The sequence below is a fragment of the Lissotriton helveticus genome, chromosome 9 (assembly GCF_964261635.1).
Source record: "Lissotriton helveticus chromosome 9, aLisHel1.1, whole genome shotgun sequence".
Lineage (NCBI taxonomy): Eukaryota > Metazoa > Chordata > Amphibia > Caudata > Salamandridae > Lissotriton > Lissotriton helveticus.
Window position 1 is genome coordinate 189104416 of NC_136070.1, and position 17164 is coordinate 189121579.

The 17164-nt window shown below is 44.1% G+C and overlaps 1 protein-coding gene across 1 annotated transcript in view; it reads left to right on the top strand.

Moving 5' to 3' along the window:
- Window positions 1-17164, top strand: part of RTRAF (RNA transcription, translation and transport factor) — a 97671-nt gene that overhangs the window by 46411 nt on the left and 34096 nt on the right. Inside the window, exons 3-4 of the mRNA XM_078659742.1 lie at window positions 2192-2291; window positions 8782-8859. Coding sequence (XP_078515868.1) covers window positions 2192-2291; window positions 8782-8859 — 178 coding nt within the window. The remainder of the gene's footprint in view (window positions 1-2191; window positions 2292-8781; window positions 8860-17164) is intronic.

A 17164-nucleotide genomic window follows, 5' to 3' on the forward strand; every position in this document is an offset into this window, starting at 1 on the left:
CTGATATAGCCTCTCTGATTATGCCAGGGCTCATACCATAGTAGTGTTTGAATGCTTGCAATCCCCTTATGTTGCCACGTTTCTGCAGATCTACATACTGGGGCTGAAGGTAGTGGTAGGCAATAGTTCCAGGGTTAGAATGCCCTTTTGAGTCTGTGCAAACCTATTAACTTGCATGTTTTAAGGGGTGTCAACAACTCTAATCTAATCTTTTCCCATACTGAAAAGTGTTAGAAATGTTTTCCTGACAATGGCAGGAGTAAACATTCTTCTGGAGTTGGGGAAAAACGTGGTTGGAGGGAAAGTGAACTTGCAAACACTCAGATTTTTCCATGAGCAAATCTACACTAGAAGTACTATTTTTTGTCCTACTTCTGTAAATTCTTTGGAATTCACAAAAGCCATATAGCTGCACTTAATGCAAGAACATATACCATGGGTGCACTTTTGAGACTTTTAATAATTGGGCCCATAATGTGATCTGACGTTGACCATGACCTTTTGCGTTTATTTAAATTCTGTCTCTCTCTCTGGTTTGGCTGGCTTCACTGTTAGTGACAGCCTTCTGCTCTTATACAAAGAGCATATTGGCAGACAAAGTAGTTTTGTTCAGTGCCAGTAACCACTGGCAGTGTGTGCTTTTTGAGACCAACATTGTTTTTTGCTTTTGCCAATGTTTGCTATAATGGTGAGGCCCAGCAACTCCCACACCGATAAAGTTTTACAAAAACCATGCCAAAACAATTCACACATTGACAAAACTAGAAAAACTGACCACCAATTTCAGGCCCACTGGCTTTGCCAATGATTGTTTATTTGTATTTCCCATAATCTTTTTGAAACTGGTTACACTGATTTTCCATTCTGAATATTTTTGGAAAATACTAGCATGCATCAACACGTTACTAAATGATGCTGCAAAGACATGATACTTGAAATTTTACAGTAGTTTAGCTCAGTTTTTTTCTGCTTTCATTTTTTGGGAACATTTTATTTAGAAAGCAAATAATCATGACTCTTGCTTTCAAGCTTCTGCAAATATTTGCATCAAATCGGAGCGCATTCTGGGAATATTATACATAGCCTCATATTGCTAAACTTTGAAAACATGTGTACAGTTTTATACTGGAACCACTGTCCGTAGTGCAGTCCGAGCTTACAACATATACTTGGAGAGCTCACCCTAATAATAAAGGATTTCAATTAATGAACCATAAATACAAGTTTGAACAGCATTAACATATGGACAAAAATATTACCTTAACTGCAGCCAGTGCCCTTCCCTGATCCATAATGTCGTACTGCAGCCAAAGGGTTTGTGCTGCAGGGGTTGGTCCTACTTGTCCCAAGGACAAAATACACATGAAAACATGTTGCCCTTGACCCCAAATAATATGTCCTGTTTGGCTATAGGAATTCCACATCCCTGCATTAGTAAACCCTTTAATTCCATAATAAACTAAAACATCCTCTTCTGTCTATAAGAACCTCGCCAGATGAGCCTTGCATGGTAAATTGCTTTATAATTGACTCCTTCACCAAACCCTTACCTAGAAAAAAAACAATGGCCTATTGTGATCCTCTTGTCATTAATGGCAACAAGGCTGTTATTTTGAAATACCATTGTCCACATCATGTCCTCACAGTGCTCCAGGCCCTGAATCACTTTTTCCCTCTCTCTTTGCTTAATGCTTTACAACATTTTGTATTGTGGGATGTGTGCTTTTTTATTTTTATTAATTAAACTACCAATCTAGATATCTTAAATATACATATGAGTAGCTTTCTATATTACATTTCTACTACATATATTGAAAATATAGGATATAGCATATTGGGTAAGGCCAGCATGGTTTAATGGACCGCTCACTGTAATGTTGCTTGAGTTTAAATCCCATGGCAAAGTTGTCTGCCTTGTCAGAAGCAGTAGCAGGAGAAGACTTAAGTGTATTTGCCCGCGGAACCAGTTTTACCAATGTGGAAAACCCAATCTTGTGATATGACTTTAAATATTTCTAGAATTTACTCAGGTCATCTGAGACAGTCAGAAAGTTTCCACTAGACAAGTTGTAGCATCCTAGATCATTTGGTTTGTACAATGCATGTGGTAGTGTTGTGAAGCAGCTTAGGTAAAACAGTATTGGAAGCAGAATAACAAATGCATGTTAACTCTTATTTGCTTCTTTTACAGTATCTAAAGGATGTGAATTGTCCCTTCAAAGCGGAGGAGCGGCAGGAATCTATTGACTGGCTTCTTGGCTTGGCAGTTAGACTTGAGTATGGTGATAATGGTGAGGGCATTTCTGTTCTGGTTTTTTATTATTTAAGTGGGCATAATATAAGATGATTCGGAGACTGAAAGAACATGTTTGTTGTTTGCCATTTTTGAGACGAATAATACTTAATGATTAAACAGTTTTGATATGGCTTGCAAGTTGTGGGGGAATTTTAGTTGTCACTGGAATAGCTGAGATCTCTTTGAAATATTTTTTTCCAGGCTATAGTCCTTATTACTGCCTGTTAAATGACACAGGGTAAAACTGGATCTTGAAGGTTCTTCTTAGTTTTTTTCATTCTCTGTGCAGATAATTGTTCAGAAGTCTATGACGACAGCTTCTCCTCAGTGTTACATTGCCATGTTGAACATCGTGATATTAACATATCACGATGTTCCTAATTGTGGTGATTAATTGTATGAATGCAGCCGCATGTTACATAACCATCAAGAAGTGTACTAAGCTAGCATTGCTCTACACTTGAGATTGGTGAATAAAATGTTGCTAGCTTTGTTTCTAGGGTTTTTGTTAGCTGCCATAGTACATGAAGGGGAATGTGTAAAATGGAAGAACTTACCCCAAAAGTTATTGGATCTCTTTTGGGTTTAAGATTTAAGAACATTTTAAAGTAGTGGGGGATGTGACGACTGTAGCCAAGGCATTATTCTGGATAAATGAGAATCATAGAGAATGTCACCAATATGTACTGCGGAGTGAGGAAGTCATGCTAATTAAGAAACGCCTTTGATTTATTCCTTTTTATTGTTGTTTTGTTTTCTTTAGCAAATGATCAGCCACTTGCTCAGCAAAGTTTAACAACCATATTATTTGTTTATCAAGTCTACATTGTCTTTGCCTAAGTGTTTATACTTTCGGGTTAGGCACATGTTATTTCTCTTGCTCTTTCATTAAATTGATCTCTACTTGAGTAAGGACAAGAATTTGGGGCCAGATGTATCAAAGGGGTTTGCCCATTCTGTGTCTATGGGGAGATGTGTTGATACATATGGCCCTTGGTATAGAAGTGTGGTGGGGTTCCATTTACCTGTAGAATTTTAAGCTGAGAGGAAAAGAAAATGTAGAAGTTGACTCGACAAATCAGGAAGTGCCTAGATAAGCAGCTAGAATTCAGTTAAAAATTTCCTGCATGACACACAAAGTCTTACACTCCAACACCCCGAGGTACATTGCACAAAAACTGGAGCTATCTGGCAACGCTAGATCAGCAAGACGCACTAAGTCCTTACTATTGAAACCACAGAAATGTAAGAAGAAAACGTACAATCGGGTTTTCTCTGGCATTGCCCCAAGAATATGGAATTTCCTACCTTCTGAAATTCGAGCTATCCCTTTACCGGCGTCTTTCAAAAAACAAGTGAACGTGCTAATGATGAACAAATGCCTGCTCTACCTCACAGGAACTCTACTCCTCGGCAATGACAGTTCACACTGGCTGCACTTGCGATCTGTCTCTTGGTACTATGGCCTGTTATGTTTCATTTTGTGGGACTAGAGGTAGTTCTTCACCCCACCTTGGTAGCACTACTTCCTGTACTACTGTTTTGGCTGTTATTATTACTTATTATCGTCTGTTTTGCTTGTTTTCTCTCACCCTGTTAATTTCTAAAGCACTCTGATACCCCCTTGGGTCACATTCGCACTACATAAAACTAAAGATGAAAAAACAAATATGGATGCTCCCAAAAATTTTCTGGGAAAGTGTTGTTATCCTGCTAGACACGCCTCTCAGTGGCGCCAAACATTATGATGAAAAGGCTGTGTTAGAATGCGTCACGAACAGCCGGGCTACAGTAAAATCCGGTGGTCCAGCTTGTCAGTTCCACTAGCTGTATGCAAGTTCAGAGGATTCTCACAAGGTCCCAACTATCACCAAAGAAAGCCCTCACAATCTGTGCTGCAGCCTGTACAGCCCTTTCGTGGCTCAAGAGGACCTAGTGGTACCAGAGGTTGTGCACCCCTCCAGTCAACCTTCCTCCTCTTCCTCAGTTGCGACCCCTGAACTAAGCCACTCCGATTTCTTCTCCTCTGGTAATGTTGACCAGTAGAGGGAAAGAATTTTATATTTTTCTTATCTGGCCGGCGTGCCATTACATCTGTTCAGTGGACGTTGCCAGTTGTTCGGAGAGGTTATGCCTAATGCTTCACATCCTCACCCCTCGCATCCCACCTGTTTTCGCTCAAACTTCAGCAACCATGTTGCCGGAAATTCAATCACACTTGCCAAGTGGCCATTAGATAGTCCCAGAGTGGAGAAAGACTAGGGATGTTACTCCCACTATTTATTGGTGCCCAAAAAGAAAGAGGTCTAAGTCAATTTTAGATGCATGCATCTGAACGCCTTTCTACTGGATGACAGATTAAAAATGCTGACTAGCTCCGATCATTTCTGCCAAGGATCTGGGGACCTTGACTTGTAGAACTCATGCTTTCATGTATTCCTCCTTCAGTCCCACAGATGTTACCCCCGGTTTGTGATGCCATTAGAGCATTTACAATATGCTGTTTTACCTTTTGGTCTTACCTCTGCTCCGTGGGAGTTTATGAAGGTGATGGTTGCGGCTTGACATCGACCGCGATATACACAAACGAGGAGGCACCAGAACGTTGAAACTGGGACAATTGAAGAATTCCCTGAGGAAAGTACGAAAAGAAATGGAATAACTCTCTAATATGAGGCGGATTAGACTGAAAAATACTCTAAATTAATATTGATGCCAGTATGTATCCCTGAGAACAGAAAGGCATGCCCACAACGCAGAATAAAATTGAAAACTGAATAAGGAAATTGTTTTAACTGAGATCCACCATAATCTATCCAGATAATGAAAATTAAATGTCTGGAATCAGCCTCTCAATAAACAACGGGGCTGAATGGTGAATATACTAAAGAATTGATTTTAATTGTCCTGAGGAAGGTGGTGCGCACAGCAGGATCCACCGAAACGCGTCGACTTGGATTTACTTGATTGTATTTTTAAATGTATTGTACATAGGTATGAGTGTTTTGATAATAGGTATGTATATAATCGAATAACAGTGTCTAGATAATACATATGAACATCCACTAAAAGAGACATATATATCTGTTTTTAATGAAAAACGTATTCTATGCAATTCTGAATTGCTTTTATATAAATAAAATCTTGAAACAATACATACACCTTGGCTACGTAGTATATATAGCTTTAGAATGTAAGTGCTTTTTTTGCGGTTTCATTTGAGACGGGGAGTGCATGAAAAATTGTCATTTAAATTACAGTGAGACTTTCATTGAACTTGTCTGGAGATCTTTAACTAACATTAAAACTCCATAAAATCTAAGGTATAGAAACTCAAGGGAACTGTTTGCGTTTGTTGATGGTTGCGGCCCACCTTCTCAGATCAGAGATTAATGCATTTCCATACCTTGATGACTGACTTCTGAAGAAAGGCTTACCATAGTCTGGCTTGGACCACCAACAGTGACAGTTATGCTGGGGGTTTCCATCATAAAGCCAAAGACCCAGTCTTGCAGGGAGTCTGTAACGTTTATGTTGTCATCCCCATGTTTCAGGCTCAATTAGGATTCTGGCACATTCGAATCAGAGTCTTCTTCCACGCATGTTACTTGCATCCTACTGGTCCCACATGCCCTCTGGCACATGGTAGTATTGCAGTAGAACCTTTGCCTTCCATGGGATTAACACCAGGGTTGCTTCGGGAAGCATCTGCATTTTGAAAGAGACAGACCAGGACCTTCAGTAGTTGCAGGTGGACACCAACCTGTTTGGTTGTAGGTCGTTCTACCTAATACATCCAGAGCTTACTGTGGTCAAACGCACCACCTAAGAGTTGGGTCAACCATCTGGGAGAAGTGGCAACACGGGGTCTTTGGTATCCACTGGAGCATACGCTCTACATGAACCTCTTAGAACTCCAGGCCATTAGGGTGTCTCTAAAGTCTTCTTCCCATCCATCAAGGGGAGCAGTTCAAGTCCTGACACAGTACGACTGCTAAGTGGCACTGCAAAACCCAGGATGGTGTGGGGTAGTGGATCCTGTGTCAGTTGGCTAAGAGTGTCTTCATCTGGCAGGGGCTCAAGGAATCTTCACCCAGTGGGATCTTTTTCACCACTACTTAGGAAATGCAGTGTCATGACTACTGTGGACTGGAGTTTTCATTCTCGAGTCTCCTTGGAGCAGCATTCCTTCAGCAGTTGAGCGTGAGCATTTGCCTTCCTGATCTATACAGCTTTTTGGGAATACCTCCCATCTCAGAAAATTCCACAACCTACACCTCCATACTTCCGTGTGGGCAGATTGAGTGGCGGCAAATGAGTGGCTTCGATTTACCTGCTGAAGTACTAGATGGTCCTGTGCAGATGCACCCTTCTACCAAATCTATATGTTTGTGTCATTGGATGAAGTTGATAGATTGGTCCATCTAGTTAATCCTTATCTGATGATTCGTTGTTTGTGCTATGTCTGACCCAGCGAAGCCTTTCAGTGGGCACTGTTTAAGGTTATTAGCTGGTCCTTTTGGTCTTTTTAAGTTTACCGTCCTTATTCAAGTCATCCGTTGTAATGAACTTTCTAAAATGACCCTTCTTTTTGTTCCCACTGACGACTATCATTATGCCTCAGTTGGTCCTTGCATTCCCCATTTTCTTCATTGAGGGCATAAAGGAGTACAGAATCCATGTCCAGCTTTTTGTGGGGTTTGCCAAAGCCAAGAAGGGAAAGACGATACAGAAACAAACCCAGTCCAGGGGGATTATCCTGTGCAAAAAAGAAATCTGTTCTGTGGCCAAGAAAGCACTCCTGAGTGCCACGGGTTCATTGCACCAGAGCCAATGCTTCAAGGTGCTCATTATTGGACATCTGCCAGGATGCTACATGGGTTTCTGTGCATTCGTTTCCCAAGAGTTGAGTCAAGTTGCTAGTGAGGACCATTACATCTCTCGGTCCCCCATGTCTTCTCGGTCGGAGTCCGCTCCTCAAACTCTTCACCTTTTGGGAGGCACTGCTTTGGTATCTATTCAAAAGGTGAGGACTCCCTAATTAGAAATATCCATCAGAAAAAAAGTTGCTTACCTTGCGGCAGTGCTTATTTTACTGCATATTCCTCAGTGCCCTCCTTCCACATTCTGTTGAGTGGACTCCCGGAATTCTAAAAAGGTCCGATGTTAAATATGGAACTTTATCACCTCCAGTCTGCCACTTCTGATCTGCATGTGAGGGCGCATAAAACTTCATGATAAACTGATGTCAGCAGATAGTTTGTGTCCGTAAGCTGGTACAAAGTCGCTATGAAGTCCGATGGCACCACCTGCTGGTGCGCAGTAGCAATTTCTAAAAACATTCCGGATCCAGTCTGGCACCTTAGGATATCCAAAAGGTGAAGAATCTGAAATTAAAGTATCCCTAGAGATGGTGGTAACTAACTTGTCTTGAAAGAGATTGTGCAGTTGCTTTTCACGGGACATTGCAAAGAAGGGGCTGTGGGGGATGTACCCATAGTTTGCGGGTTAGTGAGGATGCTTGGTAGATTTTATATTATAAAGAAACTAAGTATTCAGGCAGTTTTCAAGTGTACTGGGTAGGTTCTGGTGTTGATCTGGAGATGAGGACTGAAGTTGTGAAGAGATATTTCATAAAGGCATACTAGTTTTGTTTCTTTTTTTTATAAGGGTGCTTTAATGAGTTTCAGTATGCTAAGTAAGCTCTCCATGGAAGGCATTGGAATGTGCGTCTTTTGAGGATTCTGCAATGGATGATGCCACAGGCGGTAATCTTGAGGTTTTAGAGTGAATGCACATTTGGCATAATCGGCGTTGTGCATCTGAGAGTCACCCACGTTTGTGTATTCCTTAATTCTCCTAAACATTCTTAAATATGCTTTATATTATTCTGGATGTATTTTATTTAGACGTTGTGTAATTGACTCTTAAATGCCTAGTATAGTATTTAACATACATTTTCCTATTTCCTGTCTTGAAGGTGGTTATTTTGCTAAAACTTTGGAAAAGTTAAACCCTCTAATCATGTAAGCTTGCTGTATTTCTAATGCAGGATCACTACTAAGGGACGGGCTGTTGCTGTGACAACATTTACTTATAGCGCTCACCCTTATAATAAAGGCTTTGCTTTGATGAACCATAAATACAGGTTTGACCAGCATTAACTCATGGACACAAATATTATCTTAACTGCAGTCAATTCCTTTCCCTGATCCATAATGTGATACTATAAACTAGCAGTGAAAGGGTTTGTGCTCTAGGGGGTTGGGCCTATTTGTCCCAAGGACAAAACAGACATGAAAACGTCTTGCCTTTGAACCCAAACAATGTGTCCCAGGCGTCGGGCTGTAGGAATTCCACATCCCTGTGGGACCCCCATCACTTACTTTCTGTTACTTTTTTTCAGAAATGTTGCTTCAGTTTTCTATTCCTTAACATCAAGTCGTATCTAATTTCATTCCAATGTTATTGTGTTTGATTTTTAGCTGATAAATACAAAAACGCCACACCTGCTAATGCTGACAATTCACCAAAAACTGTGGAGCCCCTTCTAAATCTAGATGGTAAGTATACTGTTGATTTATCCTAGTGATAGCTAATCATTAACGTTTTGACTAAACTCCAATTTCTGCATTGTGATTTGAAGACTATGAAATGATGTGACCTGCTTTTGATACTTTTGATACAGTTTCCTTTCATTTTGCCTTGATTGAATTGATAGTGTTAGCAAGTTAAGTACTTTAATGTAGCTTGTCATTAGCATTTAGGTATCTTTTTCACCTGGATTGTTTCTGTGACCCGAAGAGCCCAAAGGAAAGTTGTAAGCTCTTTATCTTCATAGGTTTTGAGTTGCCTAAGTTATTTTAATTTAACTGTAGCACTTTTATTCAAATGTTTTTTTTAATTACATTAATTCTAACATTAAGTAACAAAGAAGCAAAACATCACAATTACAATTGCCAGACTTGAGAAAGATGTTTCTTAATCTTGCTTTAGGTTGTTGTGGCATAACCGACATTAGGGAGGCAAAAATAAGAAACAAAGAAGTTTAGCTACACTTTCTAGACTGTTTATAGAGCTACACAATACTTAAATAATTGTGGAATGAGCAAACGTTGGATACGTTTAATAAGGCAATGTTTAAGCATCGAAAATAAAGATCTTTCTGGTAGAGCAGTGCCATGTTCCTTGTGTATTCTAAGAAGCTGCCATTATTCAGGAAGAGGAGCATGCCTGCACTATGTACATTCTTGTCACAAGCTATAGGTGCTCTTTACTCTGAAGCCGCTAAGGCACGTTCAGCCGTAATCCGCATGCAATCAACTATACTCTGCATCCCCTCATTAAGGCCATCCACATTTACAACTGGACTCTATTCATCGCACTGTAATACCCTCTGCAGTGGGGAAACATCTCCTTCATAGCATGCAGTGTTTTCCTGTACTGCATGTATTTAGGTAATTATGAAATGCCACATGAGGTGCATATGTCAGTGTTTCCTAAGTGCGACTCGAGTATGCCCAAACGTGAGTGCTGTGCTCTCCTTGCCATAGAGCTCAAGTTTCACCGAAAGTACGAGGCTCTAGCAGGCCTAAACCTTTGTGGGGTTGCTTTTTTTCCACTCAGAGAGTACCATGACTGGCAATTCAGGCAGGACTGTTCATCCCATCATCATAGCTGTGTTCTGATGACTGGGGACAATCAAAATGTACCCTCTTTCTAAGTGAGAGTGGGTACTGCCTCAAATCCAGGTCTTGCAGTGCCTGGCAATGATGGCAGTGTGATTATTGTCCAGGGTGTTTAGGGGTTTCCACTTGTATCCCTCCCATGTAGATTGCCTAATGTCTCTCCCTTTAAAAGGTCCACCTGGTCCACATAACTGGGTTCTATTGCCTTAGTTATGTCCTAGACTTGCATATAGTGTGTCTTTGTGGCGTGGATGTGTACAGGTCCAATATAATGGGGTCCATTTCATTTTTGAGGGTTGGCTGTGCCCATCCCTGGCTTATCAATCTGTATATATATACCTACCCAGTCCCTTGCTCAGAAACATGTGCACCTGATTAGTGCAGGGGATCACCAGCCCATTTTATTTGTTCAAGCAAGCTTTGGCTAGCCTTGTGTGAATCCACCCGTCCTTGTTTCCTGTTGTTGTTTATCCCAAGGCATAGTGCCCTTTGCCTAAGTACATTATATATCACACCTAGGACCAGTTCAAAGTGGTCCTAGATGGTAAGTGACAACCAATTACCAGACTCAAGATTGGAGAAGAGTCACAGCTTGTGAGCGTTGCTGGCATTGCTGTTGGCTCAATATTCCTGCTGCGGCTAATTTCAGTTGCAGGAGCTTCAGCTCAGTGAATTGTCATGTTTTATTCAAGGTTGCTTCAGGGTCTTGGTGGGGTCCAGAGTTCCTGCACTGTTTTGTTGTTTGCTTTAATCCCCTTTTTTGGAAAGATGTGCTTGTAAAATATTTGAGACCCTAGTGTTTACAGCAATCTGTAGGATAAGCTATCTGTGCCCCATGACTAATGTTAAGAGAAATCTGCTGCTAGCGCCTAGGAGCTAAAAAAACATTTTGGTTGTATCTGAGCCGCTTAACCTGATTTGTGTGCTTATTTGATCAAAATGTGTTCTGTTACCCACCTGTATTTATTAAAAGTTATTTTGGTTTTCTTGAAAGGCAAAACACTGATTGGACATTGAATAATATTCCCTATGTCGTACTGAATTTTGATGTCTAACCACCTCCTGCCCTTCGGGGAACAAGTCTTGCGTGAACTCGCTATCCTGAGAGAGCCATGTGCCCAACATAAGTACCTTGATTATCCAGTTCGAAGCGCCTTTGTATTGAACACCAGTGGCAAACAATGGTATCAACACAGGTTATGGCTCTCTTACCTCTCACAATCAAGGTCGCAAAGAACAGACTTTACACACTGTATGGCTTCTGAAATCCAGACAAATGCAATAAGCATTTTGAAGAAAAGATGTAAGATTGAACATGTCCGCTCTGAAATGCATTCCTGTCTTGTAGGACTATATCCAAAACCAAGGAGGAAAGTTAAAGACCACTAGGAGGTACAAATACAGAAACGGGGAATGCTAAAAAGAACAGATTTACCAAAGACTACCAGTCTAAAAAAAAATCACTATCTTCACGGATCGGGAAGGTTCCTCCCAACAGCTAATTCTGGATGCCAAGTATCATAAGCATGCATTGACTGTACGCCCAACCATACCAGAGCTCAGATAGGGCTTCTAGGAACTTGCGGTGAGTGTCGAGGGGAAAGACAGGCAAAGGGACCAACAATGATCGAGAATGCCATATGACGGGCAAAATCGTCCAGATCCTCGTCTGATTTTACAGATATTGCACATGCACATTTAGTCCTGCAAATTGGGCAGGTATCTTCTGGGTAGGGTCCATCTCACAATTCCTTTTCACTTCTAGGCGCAGGTCTTATAGATGGCAGTCTCCAGCTACTCGAAGTGTACTTATCAGAGCTCTGAATCCTTGCTTCATCCTGGACTCTGTAAGATCATAAAAACATTTCGGAACTCCAGTTTACAAAAGTGGTAGATAAGGCACCAGCACAATATGCTTTCATTAAGCTGGCCTGTGTCACCTTTACCATATTCTACACTAACAAAATCTTGGTAAATTTCTTTAAGGATAGCCCAGTGTACACATCTTACTTCTCCTCCACTGAAAAATGGCAGAAGACTGTTGCTTGCCTTAATGAATACATTGTCTTGCACAGATTAGAACAGTAAGGTGCCCCCATGGTTGGAAACATTCCAAACGGTTCCCTAAGATGGCTTGTTTATCTTTGCATTTCATTTTCAACTTCATCCAAAGCACTGCTTTTCGTTTCGTATTATACTGGTCAAATTCACGTAATATTTTCTCATTTAGTTAAAATATGATTTAAAAGCAAACTCTCACCAAAGTAATACCAAAGTCAGTTGTTACTTGGAAAACTGCATATTCATTCTGTGGTTGGTTCGTTTGTGTATGGTTCCACTAGGTATGGCTGAAACTTCTGCATTAAATAATCATTTATCATCATCTGGTAAAGACATCTAGCCGCAAATTCCTCACCTTCGAATTATCCCCAGGTGGCAGACTGGATCAAGAAATATTTCGTGAGCAGTACCCCTACGCATCGGTAGGTGGCATCGTTCGGCTCTGGGTGGCGTCGTCCGCACCAGAAGTGACATCTGCGGTGTCTGTATATGCGCTACCCAGGTGCGTTGATGTATTTTCTTTTCTGTCCGCACCAGAAAGCGCAGATCCGGGAAGAGCTACCCATAGTCATTTTTTTTATTAGGTTTTTTTGACGTTTTGTCAGTCTTTTTGAGGTCTTACCTCCTGTTGTGGCAGAAATGTTATCTAAGAAGGCTGGCTTCAAGCCCTGCGGCTCCTATCGTGACTACTGTCGATGAGAGACCTGCATCTTGTTTGCCTCTGCTGTCTCGAGTGGGTCTATGACCCGAAGTCCTGCCCGACTGCCGCGGCATGCACCTGAAGGCCTTGAAGGACTGATACATCAAGCTTCTGGCGTCTCAACGTGCGACACCGCGTCGATCGAAGTCCCGGTCGAGAGGAAGTTCCTAGGAACAATTGCGAAGCCTAAGGTTGTTGTCGCACTCCAAGCCTTCGAGCCATTCTGGTAAGTCAAAGTCACACCAGAAAAAGAAGAAAAAGCGTGCTTCGACAAGACTAGGGAGCATCCCCACTCGTTGCCTAGCTCTATGGTTGAGCCAGCGCCTAGGCCAACTCCACGCTTTGCCTCCCTGAGCCAGATGCTACCCCTGCCCGACTCAGAGTCCATGCACCTCCAATTTGGGTGGCCTCTTCCTGCAGGTGCGCCTTCCAGGCTTGCGGGTTTGGGATTCATGCCAGTGACTCTGGCACAGTCCAGTCCCTGGGATCCACGGATGGATGTGGACTAGCGCCGCTGTACCATCCCGACCTTCCCCGGCAGTGGCAAGGCTGATGTTTCCGGCAGTCCCATCATCATCACCAACTCAGACATGGAGCTAGAGGGCAGGGGGATATTCCGATACTAGGATTACGAGGGGTTGCTGGACCCTGAGGAATATTGCTTTATTAGGAAGGAAACCTGGACTAGTGTGAGTATCTGGGTGAAGCCAGTGAACTGTACACTTCTCCAGAGACTGATATGCTTTCTCCTCCCCTACCCTGGCTACGGAGGAGGAAGTGTCATTCGCCATGGTCTTTTACCTTAGCCTACCCGCAGTGTTGGTCAAAACGAATGTCTTGATAGAGGTGCTGCAACCGGGAATATCCCCCTCAGAACCGCTATATCCTTTCAACGAAGCCCCCATGGACCTCCTACTTGGGATTTGGGCCAAGCCAACCACAGGGGCTCCTGTAAGTAGGACAATTGCCTGCCGCCACTGCTCTACCTCTGGGCACCCAAACTTCCTCACCCAGCACACTACACTGAGAGCTTGGCTGTCCAAGCCTCAGTGTCCCAAGTAAATCCTGACACATTCTCTACCACACTCCCAAACAGGGATTCTATGAGGCTAGACAATTTGTGCAAGATGTTTTCTTTCGCCAGCCTGGCACTGCGTTGTGGGAACACTGCATGCCTTTTGGACCGCAGTTCCCATGCACTTTGGGATACTGTTGCGTAGGTGCTGCCGACGATTCCATAGAAGGCCTGGCCCGTGCTCTCCCAGGCTGTTGCCGACTGGAGGAGTGCAGATAAATTCACCATTTGCTGTGGACTAAACACCACTGACTCACTAGGTGAAGCAGTTTCGTCAACAGTGGCCCTGCGATGCCACACCTTGTTGAGGACTACTGGATTTTCTTGGGATGTCCAGTCCTCACTCACGGACATGCCCTTTGATGGCTCCTGTCTCTTCAGAGACCAGGCGGAATCAGGCGCTTGAAGGACAGCAAAGCTACGTACAGGTTCTTGGGCCTTTCTATGGCCACTCGTCACTCTCAATCCAGCTTTTGCTACTTTCGTGGCCAAAGAAGGAGTGTACAGCTCCTTCTGTGCCCTCCCAGCAACCGCGGTGCTCAAGCTTTCTAGCCTCTACGTGGACATGGTACCTTTTGGTCAGTCAACTCCCCCAACCCTTCACAAACCTCCCCATACCCCCCTCCCTTAGGAGCTTCAGCCTCCAAAACCCTCCTCGTCTGCCCATTTACCATCATGCGCCGAAGTGGTCACAAGTATTATCCATCACATGCCCTGCTGGCAATCCATTGCATCGGACAGATGGGTTTTGTAGATTGTCCAAAAGGAGTACTCCCGCCCCTTCAAGACTACCCCTACCTCCTTGCCACCTACTTATGACAGGCTGACGGAAGACAACCTTTATCTTCTCCGGCAGGAAGTGATTGCTTGTTTGCCAAATGAGCCATATAGAGAGTGCCGCCACCATTAGTAGTTTGTCGTTGCTATTCCCCCTACTTTCACACACCCAAGAAGGTCGAAGGCCTCTGTCCTATCCTCAACCATTAAATTTCTTCCTCAAGAAGGAGAAATTCAAAATGCTCACTCTTGCTTGGTCCTGTTTGCCCTGGATCCGGCAGACTGGAGGGTATTGTTGCAGGACACATTGCCACGTTCCCGTCCTGCCTGCACAAAGGCGTTGGCTTATGTTTCACAGTGAGCCACAAGCACTTTCCATTTCCTTTGCTCCGCTTGGGCCTCACCAGCACCCCTCAGGTGTTCACCAAGTTCATAGCAGTGGTTGCAGCTCTTCTGCAGAGATTAGAGGTGCTACACCTTCTGCGGAGTTTAGGGTTGCCAGACTTTCCCCTATCTCGGCGACTGGCTATTGAAGGTGGGCTTGCCCCAGGCTGCCGTCTCCCTCCTCCAGACCTCCTGCAGTCGCTGGGGTTCACAAGCAACGTGCCGGAGCCACACCCAACTCCCTCAGATGCTCCCTTTCATTGGAACTGTTCTGGATATGGTGCAGTTTATCCTCCTGAGTGGCAAGTCCAGAATATTCGGGCTATACCGATGTTTTAGTCTCTATCCTGCATTTTGATGGGACTGACTTAGGCTGTTCAGCCTCATGGCCTCCTGCATCCTCCTTGTGACACATGCTCGTTGGCATGTGCAGGCTCTGCAGTGGGACTTGAAGTTACAGCGGGCACAGTATCATGGGAATATCTCCACCATGGTCCATATCTCAGAGGAAACTGCGAAGGACATGCACTGGTGGCTTACGAACGGGCTAGCAGTAGTCCCCTCTCCCTTCCCCTACTAGATCTGACAGCAGTGATAGATGCGTCACTCCTAGGATGGGGCAGACATCTAGGAGTGGGGGAGATCAGAGGACTCTGGTCTCCAGCAGAATTTGAACTCCACATCAACCTGTTGGAGGTCCTAGCTATCCGATAGGCATTGAAAATCTTTCTCTACTCAAGCCAGGAAAAGCTAGTGCAAGTGTTCATGGACCCCCCTGCCCCCGCCATGTGGTGTTGCAACAAGCAGGGCAGGGTGAGGTCATGAACTTTTTGTCAAGAGGCCCTGTCTGTGTCTTGGGACCTGGCTGGAACAGGCTATTTAACAGGTGGCTCAACATCTGACAGGTTCTCTGAACGCAAGAATGTAGTAACTCAGCCGAAGATGCCCTGGTCTTGCTGGCTCTATGGCAGTCTAAGGTTAAAATAGGGTGGCTCAAGGTTTTTCTGGCCATGTCTGTCGTGAACCTGACACCTCCGGTCAAAATTGAAATGGTTTTGGAAGAAAGTCTCTGGCCACTCAAGGCTCTTACTTTTGGAACTTCTTCCCTCTAAATCTTTTTAATATCAGATATTTTTTAAAGCACCTGAAATCACATCTTTCTTTTAGGTCGAGCCTAGCCCAGCATGCATGCGGTGCTCTAGGAAAACGACCTCTTGAAATCACTCGGGACTTTTCACGCGCTCATGCTTTTTTTTTTTTTTTTTTACCATTTGTTTTCTATTGGGAAAAGGCGGGTGCATGTCCCACCTTTCCAAGGGAATGTATCCGCCCACGGGCTACAGCTTGCGGTTACGAGCAGCATCGCGCAGTGTGCCATCTGTTCTGGATCAGATTTCAATGGTCGCTTTTACTTTCGCGGGCGTGCTTGTTTAAATTGCTTTCAGCCCAGCCCGTGTTTTGGAAATGTTTGCTTTGTGCCATTACAGAATAATACAATGCTTCCCTGGCACGCACCAGTATGCCTTTCTTCCAGGGAGCTGGATGTGTGTTCAAATAGTTACGTAGTAACGGAGGGTTGACTGTACAAAAAAAATTTGCATATTTTATATTACATTTTATGAGTGTATAAATCAAATGCTCTGAACCGCCATTTTGAGAGCCAGGCGTCTGAATCTAGAGGGAATTGCGGGATCCGTGCGAGCGGGAGGTGACCTCACCCTGAGCTAAGCTTTTCGGGCCTGGCGGAGAGCGACGTAGCCGTCTACGGTGCCAGACATGCGCCAGGGCTCCCCCGCACTGTGGCCGCGGTTCCCTGCGCTGCCAGTCCCTCACCTCCTGCAGGCAAGTCTCGCCCACCAGGTAGTCGCGCCAGGGAAGCGGCTGTGCGCCGGCCCCCACGTTCGGCGACAAAATTGGGCAAATAATGAGCAAATACGTGCCTGTGTCCCTGTAGCTGACCGCCACAACACCCGCACTGCCCCCTCCACCTGCCCAGCCAGCAGGCAAGCCCGAGGCTTTGCTTCAGGCCATGCAGCCCAGGCCGCTGTCTAGCCCCCACCGCCAGCCTGGGACGCCGAGAGCAGCGCAGGGAGGGGAGGCCGGAGACATGAACCACCACCAGCCTCAGCTGATGCAGCACCCCGGGAACAGCAGCTCAACGTACTAGAGGACATGGAGATGGA